We start from the raw sequence: 18,526 nt of genomic DNA on the forward strand, positions 1-18,526 counted from the left end.
CCCTCTTCTTCATGTCTCTTCTACATCAACATGTGTCCCCTCTTCTTCATGTCTCTTCTACATCAACATGTGTCCCCTCTTCTTCATGTCTCTTCTACATCAACATGTGTCCCCTCTTCTTCATGTCTCTTCTACATCAACATGTGTCCCCTCTTCTTCATGTCTCTTCTACATCAACATGTGTCCCCTCTTCTTCATGTCTCTTCTACATCAACATGTGTCCCCTCTTCTTCATGTCTCTTCTACATCAACATGTGTCCCCCTCTTCTTCATGTCTCTTCTACATCAACATGTGTCCCCTCTTCTTCATGTCTCTTCTTCATCAACATGTGTCCCCTCTTCTTCATGTCTCTTCTACATCAACATGTGTCCCCTCTTCTTCATGTCTCTTCTACATCAACATGTGTCCCCTCTTCTTCATGTCTCTTCTACATCAACATGTGTCCCCTCTTCTTCATGTCTCTTCTACAACCAACATGTGTCCCCTCTTCTTCATGTCTCTTCTACATCAACATGTGTCCCCCTCTTCTTCATATCTCTTCTACATCAACATGTGTCCCCTCTTCTTCATATCTCTTCTACATCAACATGTGTCCCCTCTTCTTCATGTCTCCTCTACATCAACATGTGTCCCCTCTTCTTCATGTCTCTTCTACATCAACATGTGTCCCCTCTTCTTCATGTCTCCTCGACATCAACATGTGTCCCCTCTTCTTCATGTCTCTTCTACATCAACATGTGTCCCCTCTTCTTCATGTCTCTTCTACATCAACATGTGTCCCCTCTTCTTCATGTCTCTCTCTTTCATCAACATGTGTCCCCTCTTCTTCATGTCTCTTCTACATCAACATGTGTCCCCTCTTCTTCATGTCTCTTCTACATCAACATGTGTCCCCTCTTCTTCATGTCTCTTCTACATCAACATGTGTCCCCTCTTCTTCATGTCTCTTCTACATCAACATGTGTCCCCTCTTCTTCATGTCTCTTCTACATCAACATGTGTCCCCTCTTCTTCATGTCTCTTCTACATCAACATGTGTCCCCTCTTCTTCATATCTCTTCTACATCAACATGTGTCCCCTCTTCTTCATGTCTCCTCTACATCAACATGTGTCCCCTCTTCTTCATGTCTCTTCTACATCAACATGTGTCCCCTCTTCTTCATGTCTCCTCGACATCAACATGTGTCCCCTCTTCTTCATGTCTCTTCTACATCAACATGTGTCCCCTCTGTGTAAAGAGACTCTGAAAGTTTCAGGAACAAAGACCCTCTCTCTTTTTGTCCTGATCCATTTCTATAAAAACCTGTCTGAAAATGAGCTGATCAGATTTTGGCCACTTTATGATGTCATAACGATGTTTTGGCTTGTGTAACCATTAGCCAATCAGCAACCAAGGTAACCCCCCCCCCCCCTCCACCTTATCACCTGAATCTCCTCCTAGAGCTCCATTGAGTTCTTTGTAACCAAATCTCTCTCAGAGGGGCGTGGGGAGGGGCTCCTTATTTTCATCTGAAGTAACAGACAGAGAATCAGCACTTTGGAAACAGGGCTGAAACAGAGGGGATTATGGGTAATGCTGCAATGATCTGTTTGGTGTTTCAGCCAATCAGAGACCGGCTCTGTATATATCTGAGACCTGTGATATATTGATAAGAAACAGTCAATGTGAACAGTGCCTCCAGAAATGTGCCCTGTGTTATCAGTTCAGTCAGTTCACACACATTAGATGTGTTTAACAGCCACACACTGATCTCAGACATAATGTAGTATTAAATCCCCGCAGGTCCTTCAGCCGATTGCATTCCTCTGAAAAGGATTAAAACAGAGCCTCCAGACGGGGACATCATTCAGGTCACAGTGCCAGGTGAGTGTGAGCGCTGATGGTGAATTTAGTCTATTTAGTGTCTGACTTTATTCACGAACAGTTAAAAATACAAGTACAGAATTGAGAACACCATTAATCAGAAAATACTGCAAAATCATTGCAAGAAATATCCTCAGCCTCAGCCTTCCTGTTGCCCTTTTGTGTCTCGAATCCAAATCGGGGCGACATCTAAACATTGCTTCTCCTCCAGATGCTGTTCCAGGTGTGGAGGAGGCCGCTGACTCTGTGTCTGAGCCGGTGGCAGCAGCTGCAGCGTGCCCCCCCCACCATCCCCCCCACAGCCCCCCCCCTCTGCCCCCTCTGCTCCCCCCACTCCCTCGGCCCCCCGAGAGCAAATGGAAAACCATGCAGGTAACCAGTCACCCTTCCTCCATTTCATCCTCCTCTTCCTCACTACAGCCACTGGAAACGCCTCCTCCACGCAGCCCCCCCCCCCACTGTTAGGGAGCTAAATAACGCTGCCACACGTATGAAAAAAACACTTTTCTCACAAGCCTTTTTCTCCCACTTCCCCACAACCAAACCTCCAAGTAGCTACAAACCCACCTTTTAAACCCCCCCCACTCCCAAACTCTGTAGCTCCCCCCCCTCTCACAAACACCTCCTCTGGGAAGCGCTCCATGCATCAGACTGACTTCATTGAGTCATGTCAAACACTGATGCATTGTGCTTATTTCCAGATGTTGAGTTGTCCTGTAGTCCCGCTGCCCAAAATGATTGGTAGATAACGTGTTAGAGACCAAACTGCTCCTCAAAGACCCCAAACCCCTCCTCTATCTAACATGGACCTGCACCTTTAGACTAAGGCCCCATTTACACGGAGACGGAAACGAAAATGATCCGAATTCGATATCAAAAAAGTCTTCCATTCACACGCAATCGGCTCAATAAACGTGTCCGTCCACACGAGACCGCTCGACCCGCTGGAGACGCTGTAGTACATATGCCGGGCCTGTAAGTGGCGCTGTACAAAATACACCAAAAGCAGCGAAGAAGACCTCCCAAGCATGGTTGCCATGGTTGCCTGGTTGCTCTTCTGTTTTTTTCGCCGGTCAAACACCCACCTCTCCGCCTCTTCCAAGGAACGAGGGGACCGTGCGGCAGAGTTTCAGTTTCAGTTTGTTTCGCCGGTCAAGATGTCCGTTAAAGTTTAAATCTTCCGGACAAAATTATAAAAGTGCCGGTCAGAGGTCTTCTTTGTTATTTATTGAGCTTTAAAACAAATTGATAACGACTCTATATAATAATATAAGAATAATAAACGGAGCCTCTCTTTTCCTCCCTCTCTCCTGACAGCCCGTCAGTATCGTCTCATGCAGCTGGCTGATCCAGTAATGAGTGACCCGATAGTAAAAATAAACATATTTATAACTAGTTTAGGTAGTTTGAGAAGTAATTCAAATAAATTCATCACAGCGGTCGGAGCTGCAGGTGATCACGCAGAGCTGCAGGTGATCACGCAGAGCTGCAGGTGATCACGCAGAGCTGCAGGTGATCATGCAGAGCTGCGTGTCTCCGTCAGCAGCAGCTGATCTCTGATCTCTCTCTCCTGTCCGATTAGACTTCACTCGCGTTTATGTCCATATCGATCAAATCTAGCCGGAGGCTCCTGCTGGGTGCACTGTCCTGCGAGATACCGGGACCTGGCTCGAAACACTCGGTTGTTGTTGTTGTTGGCGAAACACATCAGCAATGACGCGGGTGACACGGGGGTGAGCAGGAGAGGCGGGGCTATGGCGTATCGGGCGTACACACGGAGCCGTTTGACCCCCCCCAGAGCGTTCCGTCCGCAGATCTACCCACCTTGGGACCCGTTATCGTTTGAGGGGTCCGTTTCCGCGGTTCCGTTACGGCCTCGTGTGAACGAACGATAGAAAAAAGTAGCCGATACAACCCGAACCCTCTCCATGTAACGGGGCCTAAAGTGACTAGAGTGAGACCACCAAGACATCTGAGTAGACTGCTCTCTTTCTAAGCTGCCTCATTTATAAATAAACATCATTTGCAGGATTTTATACATTACATTTACCATTTACATTTTGCCAGTTCACCCAAATGACAAACACATTATTTTCTATCTCTGGTGGGATAAATACTTTTGCTTTTAATAGTCCAACATTGAAGATACAGCATCTCAGATTCCTGTACATTTTGTAAAAGCCAAAAACTAAATTCAATCACCTCCATTATCTTTGGCGATGAAGCAGAAATCTTTGCTCCGATGTTGGTCAAATGACCCTTTAAACCAGGGGTGTCAAACTCAATTTCATCACGGGCCACATCAGTATTATGGTTGCACTCAAAGGGCCGGTTGTAACTTTAAGACCAAAAATACATATATAAATATTGAATATATATAAAATAATGTATTATATTACATTATTGCCTCTGCATTGGATTATTATTATAACTTCATAATTAACTACGTCTGAAAGCAGAAGTCTAGGGCAAATAATTGCAAGTCTCTTCAGTAAGAATGTCAAAATATGATTTTAAAAGAAAAGCCACATTCTGAAAAAAAATAAAAAAATAAGTGACATTTTGAAAAAGAGAAGTGACATTTTTTGAGAAAAAAGCTAATTTTAAGAAAAAAAGCATATTTTGAAAAAAAGTCAAATTCTGAGAGAAAATCTAATTTGAGATGCATTGTGGGACATGTAGTTTATGGGCAACGTGCTTCTGTAAAGTAGCATGTAATCGTATAATAAACATATTATATTCTTTGCAAGCTCTTGTGGGGCCACAGAAAATGAAGTCGCGGGCCGGATTTGGCCCCCGGGCCTTGAGTTTGACACCCCTGCTTTAAACCTTTAAAGGGTCATTATGTATTTACTACAAGTTAAACCACAGGAGTAAATAATTCGATTTTTGGAGATATTTTCTTTTTTTCCTTAATGAAATGAACCTGAATGAGGATTTATTTTTTTTAATATCCGATGTAGCGTTGGAGAGAATGAAGAGTCTACTCAGTGGTCTTGGGTTTAGCGTTTTGTTTTATTTTGTTGTTTTGATTGTGCTTTGTTCAAGTTTTCTTTTCTTTCACAAATGACCTCTAAAGGAAAGAACATGAAGGTAAGTGCAGCAAATGTCATATTTAGAATTATTTGCTGTTACACTCTCTTAATTTCAGTATTCAGTTGCATTATATGTAGTGATTCTAAAGAAATGTGGGTTTCACTTTGGCCCAGAAAACTAAAATAAAAAACCTTTTTTGTAACCATTTTACAAAAGACGAATCAGAATACCTGTATTAGTCCCACGGAGGGGAAATGTGCGTAGTTACAGCAGGGAAAAGAGCCACAGACAGCTTAATGTCACATATGTTCAATATGTGACATGCATTACAAAAAAGTACTAAGTTATGATATAATAAAAAGTTACATAATTAAAAAAAATACACATCCTGTAACAGTTCTTAGGATTTAGCAGCCAGGTATATATTACACAGTTATTAACGGTGGGGTAGGTAAGTTTGAGAAACCGGCTCGAGATACACTTTTTGTTATATTCCATGGAATGCTCTTAACATCCCGATAGCAATGAATATCTGAAGTGCTTTGACAAAAAATCCATAAAGAAATATCATCTGTGGAAGCCGTAGTACTGTAAAAAGCACGACCAATCATCTGAGCCGGCCCGGCTAAAATAACTGGATGGCCTACCTGCCTGTCAGCCTTCCATCGGGGCACAAACTTATCTCGTGCCCTCATTGGTCATGTGCGCGTTCGTGTGTGTTGGAGGAGGGGCTCTGTGAGGAAGTGGCAGATTTTCTCCGGTTGTGTATTTTCAAATTCTAGCGATCTCGAGCTGGTTTCTCCAAAATTACCTACCCTACCTTTAACGGCATTTATATATTGCACATAGTTTGTTGGTATTTAGCAGCAAGGGGTGATATAGTCTGTGTAGGGGGGGGGGTCAACTAGGGGCTGTGCTGGTTTTATAGTCTGACCGCTGCAGGAAGGAAAGACCAGATATTATCAGTGTGTTTTTCACAGTTCTGTTTCCTTTGCTGAACACGCCATTTTGTGTCAGTCAGACCTACTTTGCATAATTAGGCACCAAAGTGAGGACAAACAATAAAACTAAAACATCATAATTAAAAATGTGTCTTTCTGTGAGCTCAGTTAACAGAAAACCATGACAACATTAACGACTGTGGTTCACCTTTGTACCTGGATAATATTTCACATATCTGGATTCTCTTTTCTTTAACTGTTTGACAGCTTCTGTGTTTGCTCATGTTTCTCTTTCCTGTTTCAGCTGAAGCTCTGTCACCAAGTGCGACCTCGCAGAGCATCCCAAGATCCTCTGAAGGTGACGACTCACTCACATTTCTGTTCATTAATTCAGTGCATTTGACCTCTTTATGACTGCGGCAACATATTATACTGTTGGACAGACCGACTGAAGTACAATAAAACGACTTCTGAGCTTTTTAACCGAGACACAACCCACATAATATATATATCATAATCTTCAACAGGTCTTCAATCTCACTTAGACTGCACTCTTGAACCCAGAGATATGACAAAACCTGATATTCGTTTCTACAGCAGTACAGAATAGTTGGAAGCTTCATTCATAACGTTGACTTTTTACGTCTTAATCAACATTTAAATGTTGCGCTTTCCAAACTAACTAAGTTTACCAAACCATATATTCTTATTCATATAATAAAAGTTTGTGTTCAGCCTTTTCAAAGAACGTTTGCACCGCTCTCAGAAAAAGTTTGCTCTCCCAATTTCCACAAATAAAGGATGCACACACCTATATTGCCAAAAGTATCATAACTTGCATCTAAATATGACCACAAGAACAATACAAAACACTTGTATTTTTCAACATTTTTAGGCCGTCAACGTCATAAAAAATCCCAATCAAAGATTTTTTCAAAAGATGTATAGAAGCTTTCAAAATAAAATGTGTTACAGACCCAATTCTTTGAACTTACTTGAAGTGCAGCACATTTATTTTGATTTAAGTCACATCCGCCTCAAAGAAATATGTTCCCCCCCCCTCTCACTAACACCTCCTCTGGGAAGCGCTCCATGCATCAGACTGACTTTTGAGTCATTTCAAACACTGATGCATTGTGCTTATTTCCAGATGTTGAGTTGTCCTGTAGTCCCGCTGCCCACAATGATTGGTAGATAATGTGTTAGAGACCAAACTGCTCCTCAAAGACCCCAAACCCCTCCTCTATCTAAGGCCCTAGACCCACGATTTTATGAGGCCAGAAAAACTGTGAATTAGGACCCGCCGGCCGGTACTAGGCCAAGTGGAAACGCAACCAAAAACGGGCCGCTGACGTCACAGCCCTCTTAAACCGTGCTCCGCGCTGTAGTGGAAACGCGCCATTACATGGACCTGCACCTTTAGACTAAGGCCCCATTTACACGGAGACGGAAACGAAAATGAACCGAATTCGATATTAAAAAAGTCTTCCGTTGACACGCAATCGGCTCAATAAACGTGTCCGTCCACACGACACCGCGCAACCCGCTGGAGACGCTGTAGTACATATGCCGGGCTGTAATTCTTTGAACTTACTTCAGGTGCAGCACATTTATTTTGATTTAAGTCACATCCGCCTCAAAGAAATATGTTCCACTTAATATTTTAGCCCCATTTCCACCTTTTACCATCTGTCTTGAACCTGTCCATTTGTTATGGTCTGCAGTGATTAATACAGCGCACAGTGAGTTTGTCATTATCAGGTCAGAGAGGGCGGGGGGGATTCATCAAAACCAAGCTGCTGAGGGGGGGGGGGGGAGTAGTAATGTTCACAGGTGGGAAGACTCCCCCAGCTGCTCTGCTGTAATAACTCTCTTTAATGCTCTCTTCTGTTTGACTCGCTCAGCAGGCAGCCTGGTGGAGGACATTGGTGAAATGATCCTGCAGCTCCGGAGACAAGTGGAGAGTCTGTTCAGCGTGAAGTACGGTGAGTTTCGGTGGGAGAGGCAGAGGTGGGAAGTAGTGGAGTACAAATACTTCGTTACTGTACTTAATTACATTTTTCTGGTATCAGTACTTTTATTTTTATGACGACTTTTTACTTTGACTTCTTACATGTTGAACACGAATACCTGAACTTTCTACTTCTTACGTGTTGAACACAAATACCTGTACTTTCTACTTCTTACATGTTGAACACAAATACCTGTACTTTCTACTTCTCACATGTTGAACACAAATACCTGTACTTTCTACTTCTTACATGTTGAACACAAATACCTGTACTTTCTACTTCTTACATGTTGAACACAAATACCTGTACTTTCTACTTCTTACATGTTGAACACAAATACCTGTACTTTCTACTTCTTACATGTTGAACACAAATACCTGTACTTTCTACTTCTTACATGTTGAACACAAATACCTGTACTTTCTACTTCTTACATGTTGAACACAAATACCTGTACTTTCTACTTCTTACATGTTGAACACAAATACCTGTACTTTCTACTTCTTACATGTTGAACACAAATACCTGTACTTTCTACTTCTTACATGTTGAACCCAAATACCTGTACTTTCTACTTCTTACATGTTGAACACAAATACCTGTACTTTCTACTTCTTACATGTTGAAACCCAAATACCTGTACTTTCTACTTCTCACATTTTCCAAACAGGCTGGTTCCTTTAGTTTGAATGTGTGTTTGGTGGCGTGATCATTATTATTTAGAGTCATTGCGTGCCTATTGATTTGAACACGATCCGTGTATCCATCATTTCCTGGTCTTCTCTAAAGAAGAGGGACCAATGAAAACGTTGTCATGTTGCCGTTGTTCAGCATGGAAACATTCATTAGCTAACAATGACATTATTGTTCTATTAATATAAAGGGAGGTCAGGTACTCTTTAAAACAGCTGCTAGTTATGGGTACTTTTTACTGAAGTACATTTCAAAGCCCTCTTTACTTTTACTTGAGTAAAGAAGTTTAGTCAGTACTTCTACTTTTACCAGAGTATTTTTAAACACGAGTATCTGTACTTCTACTCGAGTAAAGGATGTGTGTACTTCAACCATCTCTGGGGAGAGGGTCAAATGTAAGGCAAGCTTGTATAGTCCATTTAAATATTAATATTGTAACGTTTAAGTAGTTTAAATGATTTAACACTTCAGAATTAGTCTTCTAAATGTGCGGCAAATTAAAGGATTTAAGTAGATCAAACGCAATTACGTGTCAGAGGAGTTTAATCGGAGGGAAGCTCCCCGCACAACAGGAGGTCTGATCGTAAATATTGAACATGTGTTATTCTATTAAAAATTAGTGCAGCCACGATGGATTTCTGAGCCGTTTGAGGTATTCCACAGACCTTAGGCTTTTAACACAAAACACATTCAAAACCTAATTGACTTCGAGACAAGAGAATCTGAAGGGATAAAATGTTGACTCATTCACAAACTAACCTCTCTCTCCCCCCCCCCCCCCCCCCCCCCCCCCCCCTCTCAGCTGACGCTCTGGGCCTACCTGAACCCGCCAAGGTTCCCTACTCCAAGTTCCAGATGTATCCGGAGGATCTGTACGTCACCGGGATGCCCGAGGGGATCGCCCTCCGGAGGCCCAACTGCTTCGGAGCGAACAAACTGAGGAAGATCCTAGCCGTCGGCAGCCAGATCCAGTTTGTGATCAACAGGTGAGAGAAGTGGTGTGAGAAAATCACATCCTGTACCACTTCATTTATCACCTTTGTATTAACAGTTAAACAAGGCTGTGTTTAGACGAGATGCTTTAAAGGTCCCCTATTCTACTGTTCTTCATCAATATATCACAGGTCTCAGATATATCCAGAGCCTGTCTCTGATTGGCTGAAACACCAAACAGATCATTGCAGCATTACCCATAATCCCCTCTGTTTCAGCCCTGTTTCCAAAGTGCTGATTCTCTGTCTGTTACTTTAGATGAAAATAAGGAGCCCCTCCCCACGCCCCTCTGAGAGAGATTTGGTTAAAAAGAACTCAATGGTGCTCTAGGAGGAGATTCAGGTGATAAGGTGTGGGGGGGGGGTTACCTTGGTTGCTGATTGGCTAATGGTTACACAAGACACAACATCCTTATGACATCATAAAGTGGCCAAAATCTGATCAGCTCATTTTCAGACAGGTTTTTATAGAAATGGATCAGGACAAAAAGAGAGAGGGTCTTTGTTCCTGAAACTTTCAGAGTCTCTTTACACAGAGGGGACACATGTTGATGTAGAAGAGACATGAAGAAGAGGGGACACATGTTGATGAAGAAGAGACATGAAGAAGAGGGGACACATGTTGATGAAGAAGAGACATGAAGAAGAGGGGACACATGGTGATGAAGAAGAGACATGAAGAAGAGGGGACACATGTTGATGTAGAAGAGACATGAAGAAGAGGGGACACATGTTGATGAAGAAGAGACATGAAGAAGAGGGGACACATGTTGATGTAGAAGAGACATGAAGAAGAGGGGACACATGGTGATGAAGAAGAGACATGGAGAAGAGGGGACACATGTTGATGTAGAAGAGACATGAAGAAGAGGGGACACATGTTGATGAAGAAGAGACATGAAGAAGAGGGGACACATGTTGATGAAGAAGAGACATGAAGAAGAGGGGACACATGGTGATGAAGAAGAGACATGGAGAAGAGGGGACACATGTTGATGAAGAAGAGACATGAAGAAGAGGGGACACATGTTGATGAAGAAGAGACATGAAGAAGAGGGGACACATGTTGATGAAGAAGAGACATGAAGAAGAGGGGACACATGTTGATGAAGAAGAGACATGAAGAAGAGGGGACACATGTTGATGAAGAAGAGACATGAAGAAGAGGGGACACATGTTGATGTAGAAGAGACATGAAGAAGAGGGGACACATGTTGATGTAGAAGAGACATGAAGAAGAGGGGACACATGTTGATGTAGAAGAGACATGAAGAAGAGGGGACACATGTTGATGAAGAAGAGACATGAAGAAGAGGGGACACATGTTGATGAAGAAGAGACATGAAGAAGAGGGGACACATGTTGATGTAGAAGAGACATGAAGAAGAGGGAACACATGTTGATGTAGAAGAGACATGAGGAAGAGGGGACACATGTTGATGTAGAAGAGACATGAGGAAGAGGATTTTGCTTATAAGTGACCTTTAACAGATTCATTCACTGTTTCTAATGTTGTCTTGTTGTCTGTCTGCAGGCCGGAGCTGCTAACTGAGCAAGTCAAACAAGAGATGCCTTCAATGCCCATCTGTGATCCAGGTGTGTTTTGTTTGGCTTTTATCCATGATGCATTTTAACTGAACAATAACTGAAACAAGCCTTTTCCCTTTTCAGTGAGATAGGAAGACTTTGTTGAGTCATTTTGCTGAAATTCACGCCTCAATAAGGTTTATTTTTGTTGAGGAGAATGTCTTAAAATATGACCACTAAACCAGGAAGGGGTTCACTAACTAACTGCACCAAAAAGAGAAGTTTACCTAAAAGCCATGATTAAAGAATGAAGCCACTTAGCGCATGAATTTGTAATTGTTTGTTTATTGTTCCTACATTAGTCATTAGTCATTTAGATCATGCAGTAGCAGAAACGCTTAAGTGTTTCTCTGCATGCAAGATTACGCAATGTGTGGCTCCAGATCACTACATATACCATGATGCTTTGGGGTTCAGAGGTGTGTGATTCTCATTTATCAATTTGTTCAGTTGCTTGATCAATTTGGGGGTTTCTTTGCACCATATTTTTTAACAAGAAAAACTCTCCTTAACACTAGAACCGCCAGGGGTCGCTGTATACCTAAAACCGCCAACGGGTAAAATGTACCCGCTATTAGAATGCATTGATTTTCAAGGTACAATGTTCTTTTATTTATCATACTAGAACACAGGGTTAAGAGTGAGTTTTGATCGCACAGTGATGAAACTTATACCAACAGAATCTGTGGACTCTCAGCTTTCATATGATAGCTAGTGTGCAGATAGCATGAAGTATAAAATATCACTAAAAGTGTCTCTATCTATCTCTCTCTCTCTATCTATCTATCTCTCTCTATCTATCTCTCTCTCTCTATCTATCTCTCTCTCTATCTATCTATCTCTCTCTATCTATCTATCTATCTATCTATCTATCTATCTATCTCTCTCTATCTATCTATCTATCTCTCTCTATCTATCTATCTCTCTCTCTCTCTATCTATCTCTCTCTATCTATCTATCTCTCTCTCTCTATCTATCTATCTCTCTCTCTATCTATCTCTCTCTATCTATCTATCTCTCTCTCTCTATCTATCTCTCTCTATCTATCTATCTCTCTCTCTCTCTCTATCTATCTATCTCTCTCTCTCTCTATCTATCTCTCTCTCTCTATCTATCTATCTCTCTCTATCTATCTATCTATCTCTCTCTCTCTCTCTATCTATCTCTCTCTATCTATCTCTCTATCTATCTATCTATAAGGAACCGCAGTAAACAACAGGCATTGCTATAGCAACACGTCATATTTATGTTTTTGCACGAGATCAATAGCGCGAAAATCACTACATTTTCTACGAGGTAAACATTACCCGCTGGCGCTAATGGGTATAAATGGCAATTCTGTTGGCAATTTTTTTAATCTGACTTCATATTGACCATTTGTAACAACAGAGGGTGCTCCATAACACACTTTCAGGAAAAGTCACGGACTGGGAGACTTGAATATTTTATTGAAAAAAAGTTACATACAATCAAGCAACAGCTGCGGGTCAAATGTACCCGTTGGCGGTTCTAGTGTTAAAGGTGAATAATCTGTGATTTGATTACCTTCACAGTAAATCTTCTTGATCAGTAATATTGAACCTTGAAGTCATTTTTCCTTCTTCTGTACATTTCAAAAGGACGTTGCCGTGCCACAGATTTTAAAACTGAAAGTGTCATCTGAGCAGAATATTGCTCCATCTGCACAGCTTGAAGATTTGCTCTGTCCTCTGCGTGGAATGATGAGGTTACATCCAGTTCACGTGCTATTTTTAAAACCTCTTTCTGAGGGGGGGAAAGAGAAAGTCCTTGCAGCTATCTCTACCTTTCTTTGTTCCAGAGCTAAGCTGCTGGAACAGAAGAGGCTCTTAACGTTTGTTGTCCTCAGTAAATCTTAAAGCAACCACAACAAAAGTTTAACCTTTGAAATGTTCTTCCCAAAGAGCTGGACGCCAAGGATGATTCTCCAGAGGACGCTGCAGCGCTGAGGCCGGGCTTCCCAGGTACACACACTTTAAATATATATATATATGTTAGACATGAATGAGCTCTGTGTAGTGATGTTTATGACTATCTCTTTCATCATCTTTTAGAACATTATTTACTTTCAAGTCTATTTTTCATATGTTTTAGTACAAAATAAATAACAGCAAATACTTAAAAGACACACAAAACACACACACCATGGCTCAAAGGAAGAGAGGGGGATAACCAAGGGCCGGGTTGAATTTTTTTATCTTCTGTTGAGTCTGTCTTAAAGAAGTTTCAATTGTTCAAGTATTTGCTAAATGTATGGGATCAGGTCTAAAATGTGTCCTTTTTATAAAAAACTTTAAATTAATGATGTCCTCATCACTTCTCACTGTCTACAAAAACATCTGTAGAATGCTGAGTAACTAAAACAGACTTTAAAGGTCACCTATTATGCAAAATCCACTTGTTCATGTCTCTTCTACATCAACATGTGTCCCCTCTTCTTCATGTCTCTTCTACATCAACATGTGTCCCCTCTTCTTCATGTCTCTTCTACATCAACATGTGTCCCCTCTTCTTCATGTCTCTTCTACATCAACATGTGTCCCCTCTTCTTCATGTCTCTTCTACATCAACATGTGTCCCCTCTTCTTCATGTCTCTTCTACATCAACATGTGTCCCCTCTTCTTCATGTCTCTTCTTCATCAACATGTGTCCCCTCTTCTTCATGTCTCTTCTACATCAACATGTGTCCCCTCTTCTTCATGTCTCTTCTACATCAACATGTGTCCCCTCTTCTTCATGTCTCTTCTACATCAACATGTGTCCCCTCTTCTTCATGTCTCTTCTTCATCAACATGTGTCCCCTCTTCTTCATGTCTCTTCTACATCAACATGTGTCCCCTCTTCTTCATGTCTCTTCTACATCAACATGTGTCCCCTCTTCTTCATGTCTCTTCTACATCAACATGTGTCCCCTCTTCTTCATGTCTTCTCTACATCAACATGTGTCCCCTCTTCTTCATGTCTCTTCTACATCAACATGTGTCCCCTCTTCTTCATGTCTCTTCTACATCAACATGTGTCCCCTCTTCTTCATGTCTCTTCTTCATCAACATGTGTCCCCTCTTCTTCATGTCTCTTCTTCATCAACATGTGTCCCCTCTTCTTCATGTCTCTTCTACATCAACATGTGTCCCCTCTTCTTCATGTCTCTTCTACATCAACATGTGTCCCCTCTTCTTCATGTCTCTTCTACATCAACATGTGTCCCCTCTTCTTCATGTCTCTTCTTCATCAACATGTGTCCCCTCTGTGTAAAGAGACTCTGAAAGTTTCAGGAACAAAGATTCTCTCTCTTTTTGTCCTGATCCATTTCTATAAAAACCTGTCTGAAAATGAGCTGATCAGATTTTGGCCACTTTGTGATGTCATAACGATGTGTTGTCTTGTGTAACCATTAGCCAATCAGCAACCAAGGTAACCCCCCCCCCCCCCCCCCCACCTTATCACCTGAATCTCCTCCTAGAGCACCATTGGGTTCTTTGTAACCAAATCTCTCTCAGAGGGGCGTGGGGAGGGGCTCCTTATTTTCATCTAAAGTAACAGACAGAGAATCAGCACTTTGGAAACAGGGCTGAAACAGAGGGGATTATGGGTAATGCTGCAATGATCTGTTTGGTGTTTCAGCCAATCAGAGACAGGCTCTGGATATATCTGAGACCTGTGATATATTGATGAAAAACAGTATAATAGGGGACCTTTAAAGATGTTGTAAAGTAAATGTCTCGGCCCTCAGAGTGCCTGGAGTCCAAGCTGTCCCGGATCGACCTGGCCAACACGCTGCGGGAACAGGTCCAGGATATGTTCAACAGGAAGTACGGGGAGGCGTTGGGCATCAAGTACCCGGTCCAAGTGCCTTACAAGAGGATCAAGAACAACCCGGACTCGGTGATCATCGAGGGCCTCCCCCCCCGGCATCCCCTTCAGGAAGCCCTGCACCTTCGGGTCCCAGAACCTGGAGCGCATCCTGGCCGTGGCCGACAAGATCAACTTCACCATCACCAGGTGGGACTTCCTGTCACATTTGATTTGATTTTTGATTTGATTAGATTTATTTCGAATGTGTAAAACAATAATACAAAAATGTAACATGAGAATTATTATACAATACAAAATGTGTCGGTGTCAAATTGATATACAAAAATATTACTGATTCTAAATTATGTATAAACAAATAGTCTACTTAATTACACATCCCAAAAACTAAATTACTAACATATATATTTTATCTGAGGATTTAGCAGCCAGGTATATAGTGAACAGTTATTAACGGCATATATATATATTAGGGTGGTCCGGTCCTACGACGCTGGTTCTCTTTTTACCGGGCTAGATCTCCATGGTAACTTATGCTGAGCGGCTAACCTGCTCCGGAGGAGGTTAGGTTGCAGGCTAAGAGATCAACTCAGTGAAAGCACTGCCTGCTGACCAATCAGAGCTCAGTGTGCGGAGTTTAAAGCGATCAATTCATATTACAGGATAGAGGAAATACAGAAAAACTGCCGTTGCAGGAAAGACGGCCGGCAAAAATCAACTGACTGTGTGAACGTGAAAATGAATAGAATATCAGCTCCCATCTTCAGAGCAATCTGACTATTATAACATTAGTGTTAAGAAAGCTTACTTAAATATCTGCCACGACATAAGTAACCGGATCAGAGTAACATTAAGTACAGTCCGCGGCACTGTGAGGGCAGACGTCGATGTGTCCCATTATCATTCATATCACATCATATCACATCATAATGTATCATATATCTCCTTATCTGAGTCAGCTGAGCCGTATAACACTCACAGTGTCACATACTGTATGCAGAAGTATTATTTTAAGCAACACATTAAGTTGATGAAACACTCGAGTCAAATGTAATTAAAGTCAGATCGTGTCTTAGACGGGGCAGTGATATCATAAACCTGTTAATATACGCATTCAAACACTTTTTCTTTTACCAGCTGTATTCACCTTGCAGGTGCAGCTATGTGGCTTTTATCCTGGATAAAGTGTTTAAGTCATGGATGTTTAAAGTTTAACTTCTTCATATTTGACTAATATTATAGTTCACTTTTCATTCAGGAAGTATGACGCTGCGCTGTCAGTACGCTTCTCCATGTTTGTGATTGGTCAAATGTTGCTAGCCCCGCCCCTTTCATGTGAACGCGCACTCAGCCGGACAGAGAAACTCTGGCTTGAGTTACCGAGTTGATAACCAGCGTCGTAGGACCGCTTAGCGAGAGCGCGTTTGTTTTGGATTAGGTCAACCGGGTAACTCAAACAGATCCAGGGTCTGTTGAACTGGATTCGTAGTACAGGCCTCAGGTCGATGAGGGGGGGGGGGGTAAATGTTGTCAGATTGAGGAAAAAAATCACCAGGAGAGTTTTCTTGACTATCATAACGAATTCCGGTGGTTGGAGCTTAAAATAAATGAATTTGAAAATGTACATGGCACTATAAGGACCACCTTAATATATATATATATATATATATAGCACATATTGCACCAGTTACTTATTCCATTTCCTCCTAGTAAACTTCTCTTTAAATGTTCGCAAAGTAATACCTGAGCTTTCCGATTCTTCTTTGTTTTATTATACATTGTTCACAGTGGATAACAAAAGAGTTTACAGAACAAAATGTTATTTACAACAGTAAGCTTTCCTATGTTGGCCTGTCATGATAATACGTTTGCTTTACTAACGCATAATTAAAGAACTTATTATTGCCTTCAAGTTTAATCCCTGTACTTTTAATTTCACATTTAAAAATAACCGTGGAATTCAAAGGTTTAAAATGATATATTATTATTGGGCGGTGAGAATCAGGACTGGCGTAACATGATGTAACATATCATTTGATGGCATTTCTTTTCAAAGTATGTATCAGAGTAGCTTGTAAAGGGGCACCAGAGTTTGAACATGTCTGCTTCATTATTTTCAAAAGTGAAATCTATGACTTTAGATGACCTGTTATCTCTTTTCTTCTTTGCAGACCTTTTCAAGGACTCATTCCAAAACCAGGTAAGAACGTCATACAGTTGATTAAATAACCCTCATTGAGCACAGACACTAATATGAATGTCAGTGTAATATTGAATAACAATGTCCTATTTATCCTTTTACCAGCACCTCGACGTGTCACTTTACTAAAGAAGGCGTACGCTTCAATAAGTGGTGAGTAGGAAATGTTTTATTGCCGTTATTCTCCTGTTGTTGCTTCAGCAGGAACTTTATTTAACTCAAACTCTCCTCCTCACAGACGATGATGATATAAACCGCATGGGAGAGAAAGTAGTTCTTCGAGAGCAAGTCAAGGAACTGTTTAACAAGAAATACGGTAAATACACTTCCAACGTTAATTATGTTGTTTATTTTAGCTGCTTTTATTGTAAATGTATGGTATTATAGACCATTCAATGTTTACTCTAAGAGGTAGCAGCTTGTCCTTTTGAATGCTCATTGACATTTGATTAATAGCTACTGTTATGTGCTGTTTACACGAGAACGCAAACGGTTGTATCCGCTACTTTTCTCTTTGGTATAGCCCGTTCGTTCACACGAGGCCGTAACGGAAACGCGCAAACGGACCCCGCAAACGATAACGGGTCCCAAGGTGGATAGATCTGCAAACGGAACGCTCTGGGGGGCCAAACGGCTCCGTGTGTACGTCCTATACGATCATTTCCTGATAACGATGACGCCATAGCCCCACCTCTCCCCTCCTCTGCTGCTCACTGCTGTAGCATGGTCAGTAGCTACTGTCAGCAGCTACTGACCATGCTACAGATGTTAGTGCAACATCTACAGGTCCTCTACCACAACCATCAGCAACAAGTGGACATGGAGAACTACATGAACTACATGTTGCTAAATCCACCGCGGGGCATAGACAGAAGGGTAGCCATGGCAACCATGCTCGGGGGTCTTCTTCGCTGCTTTTGGTGTATTTTGTGGCGGAAGTACAGCGCCACTTACAGGCCCGGCATATGTACTACAGCGTCTCCAGCGGGTCGAGCGGTCTCGTGTGAACGGAAGACTTTTTTGATATCGTATTCGTGTTCGTTTGCGTTTCGTATGCGTTTGCGTGTAAATGGGGTCTGAGCCTCCCTGAAATTCCTTTAATTAACATAAAGGGACTCCATGCTAAATACGTGAGCAGTATTAAAAAAGTGAAAAAGCACCTTGTATCAGACACATAATATATTTATTGCAGACCAGCAGCTCCCACTAGAATAATTAGCTTTATATATTCACTTAGTTTTATTCCTCAGGCAGCTCCACATGCTCGTTCCCACAGTAATAAGTTACTGCTCACATCTCAAACCTTTTTATTCCTAATTACATTTCACACTTTTAGCTTTATTTTAGGTTATCCAAAATACACTTTG

General features: G+C 41.7%; 1 protein-coding gene across 1 annotated transcript in view; it reads left to right on the forward strand.

Annotated features, from left to right (window-relative positions):
- The window catches only part of gtf2ird1 (GTF2I repeat domain containing 1), a 55,649-nt gene that overhangs the window by 32,782 nt on the left and 4,341 nt on the right, over positions 1-18,526 (forward strand). The window contains 13 exon segments of the mRNA XM_034114055.1: positions 1,786-1,866; positions 2,078-2,148; positions 2,151-2,238; positions 6,148-6,201; positions 7,748-7,828; positions 9,351-9,534; positions 11,075-11,136; positions 13,050-13,109; positions 14,880-15,049; positions 15,051-15,148; positions 17,131-17,159; positions 17,265-17,312; positions 17,398-17,475. Of these exon segments, the coding sequence (XP_033969946.1) occupies positions 1,786-1,866; positions 2,078-2,148; positions 2,151-2,238; positions 6,148-6,201; positions 7,748-7,828; positions 9,351-9,534; positions 11,075-11,136; positions 13,050-13,109; positions 14,880-15,049; positions 15,051-15,148; positions 17,131-17,159; positions 17,265-17,312; positions 17,398-17,475 (1,104 nt within the window).

The sequence above is a fragment of the Trematomus bernacchii genome, unplaced genomic scaffold (genome assembly GCF_902827165.1).
Source record: "Trematomus bernacchii unplaced genomic scaffold, fTreBer1.1, whole genome shotgun sequence".
Classification (NCBI taxonomy): domain Eukaryota; kingdom Metazoa; phylum Chordata; class Actinopteri; order Perciformes; family Nototheniidae; genus Trematomus; species Trematomus bernacchii.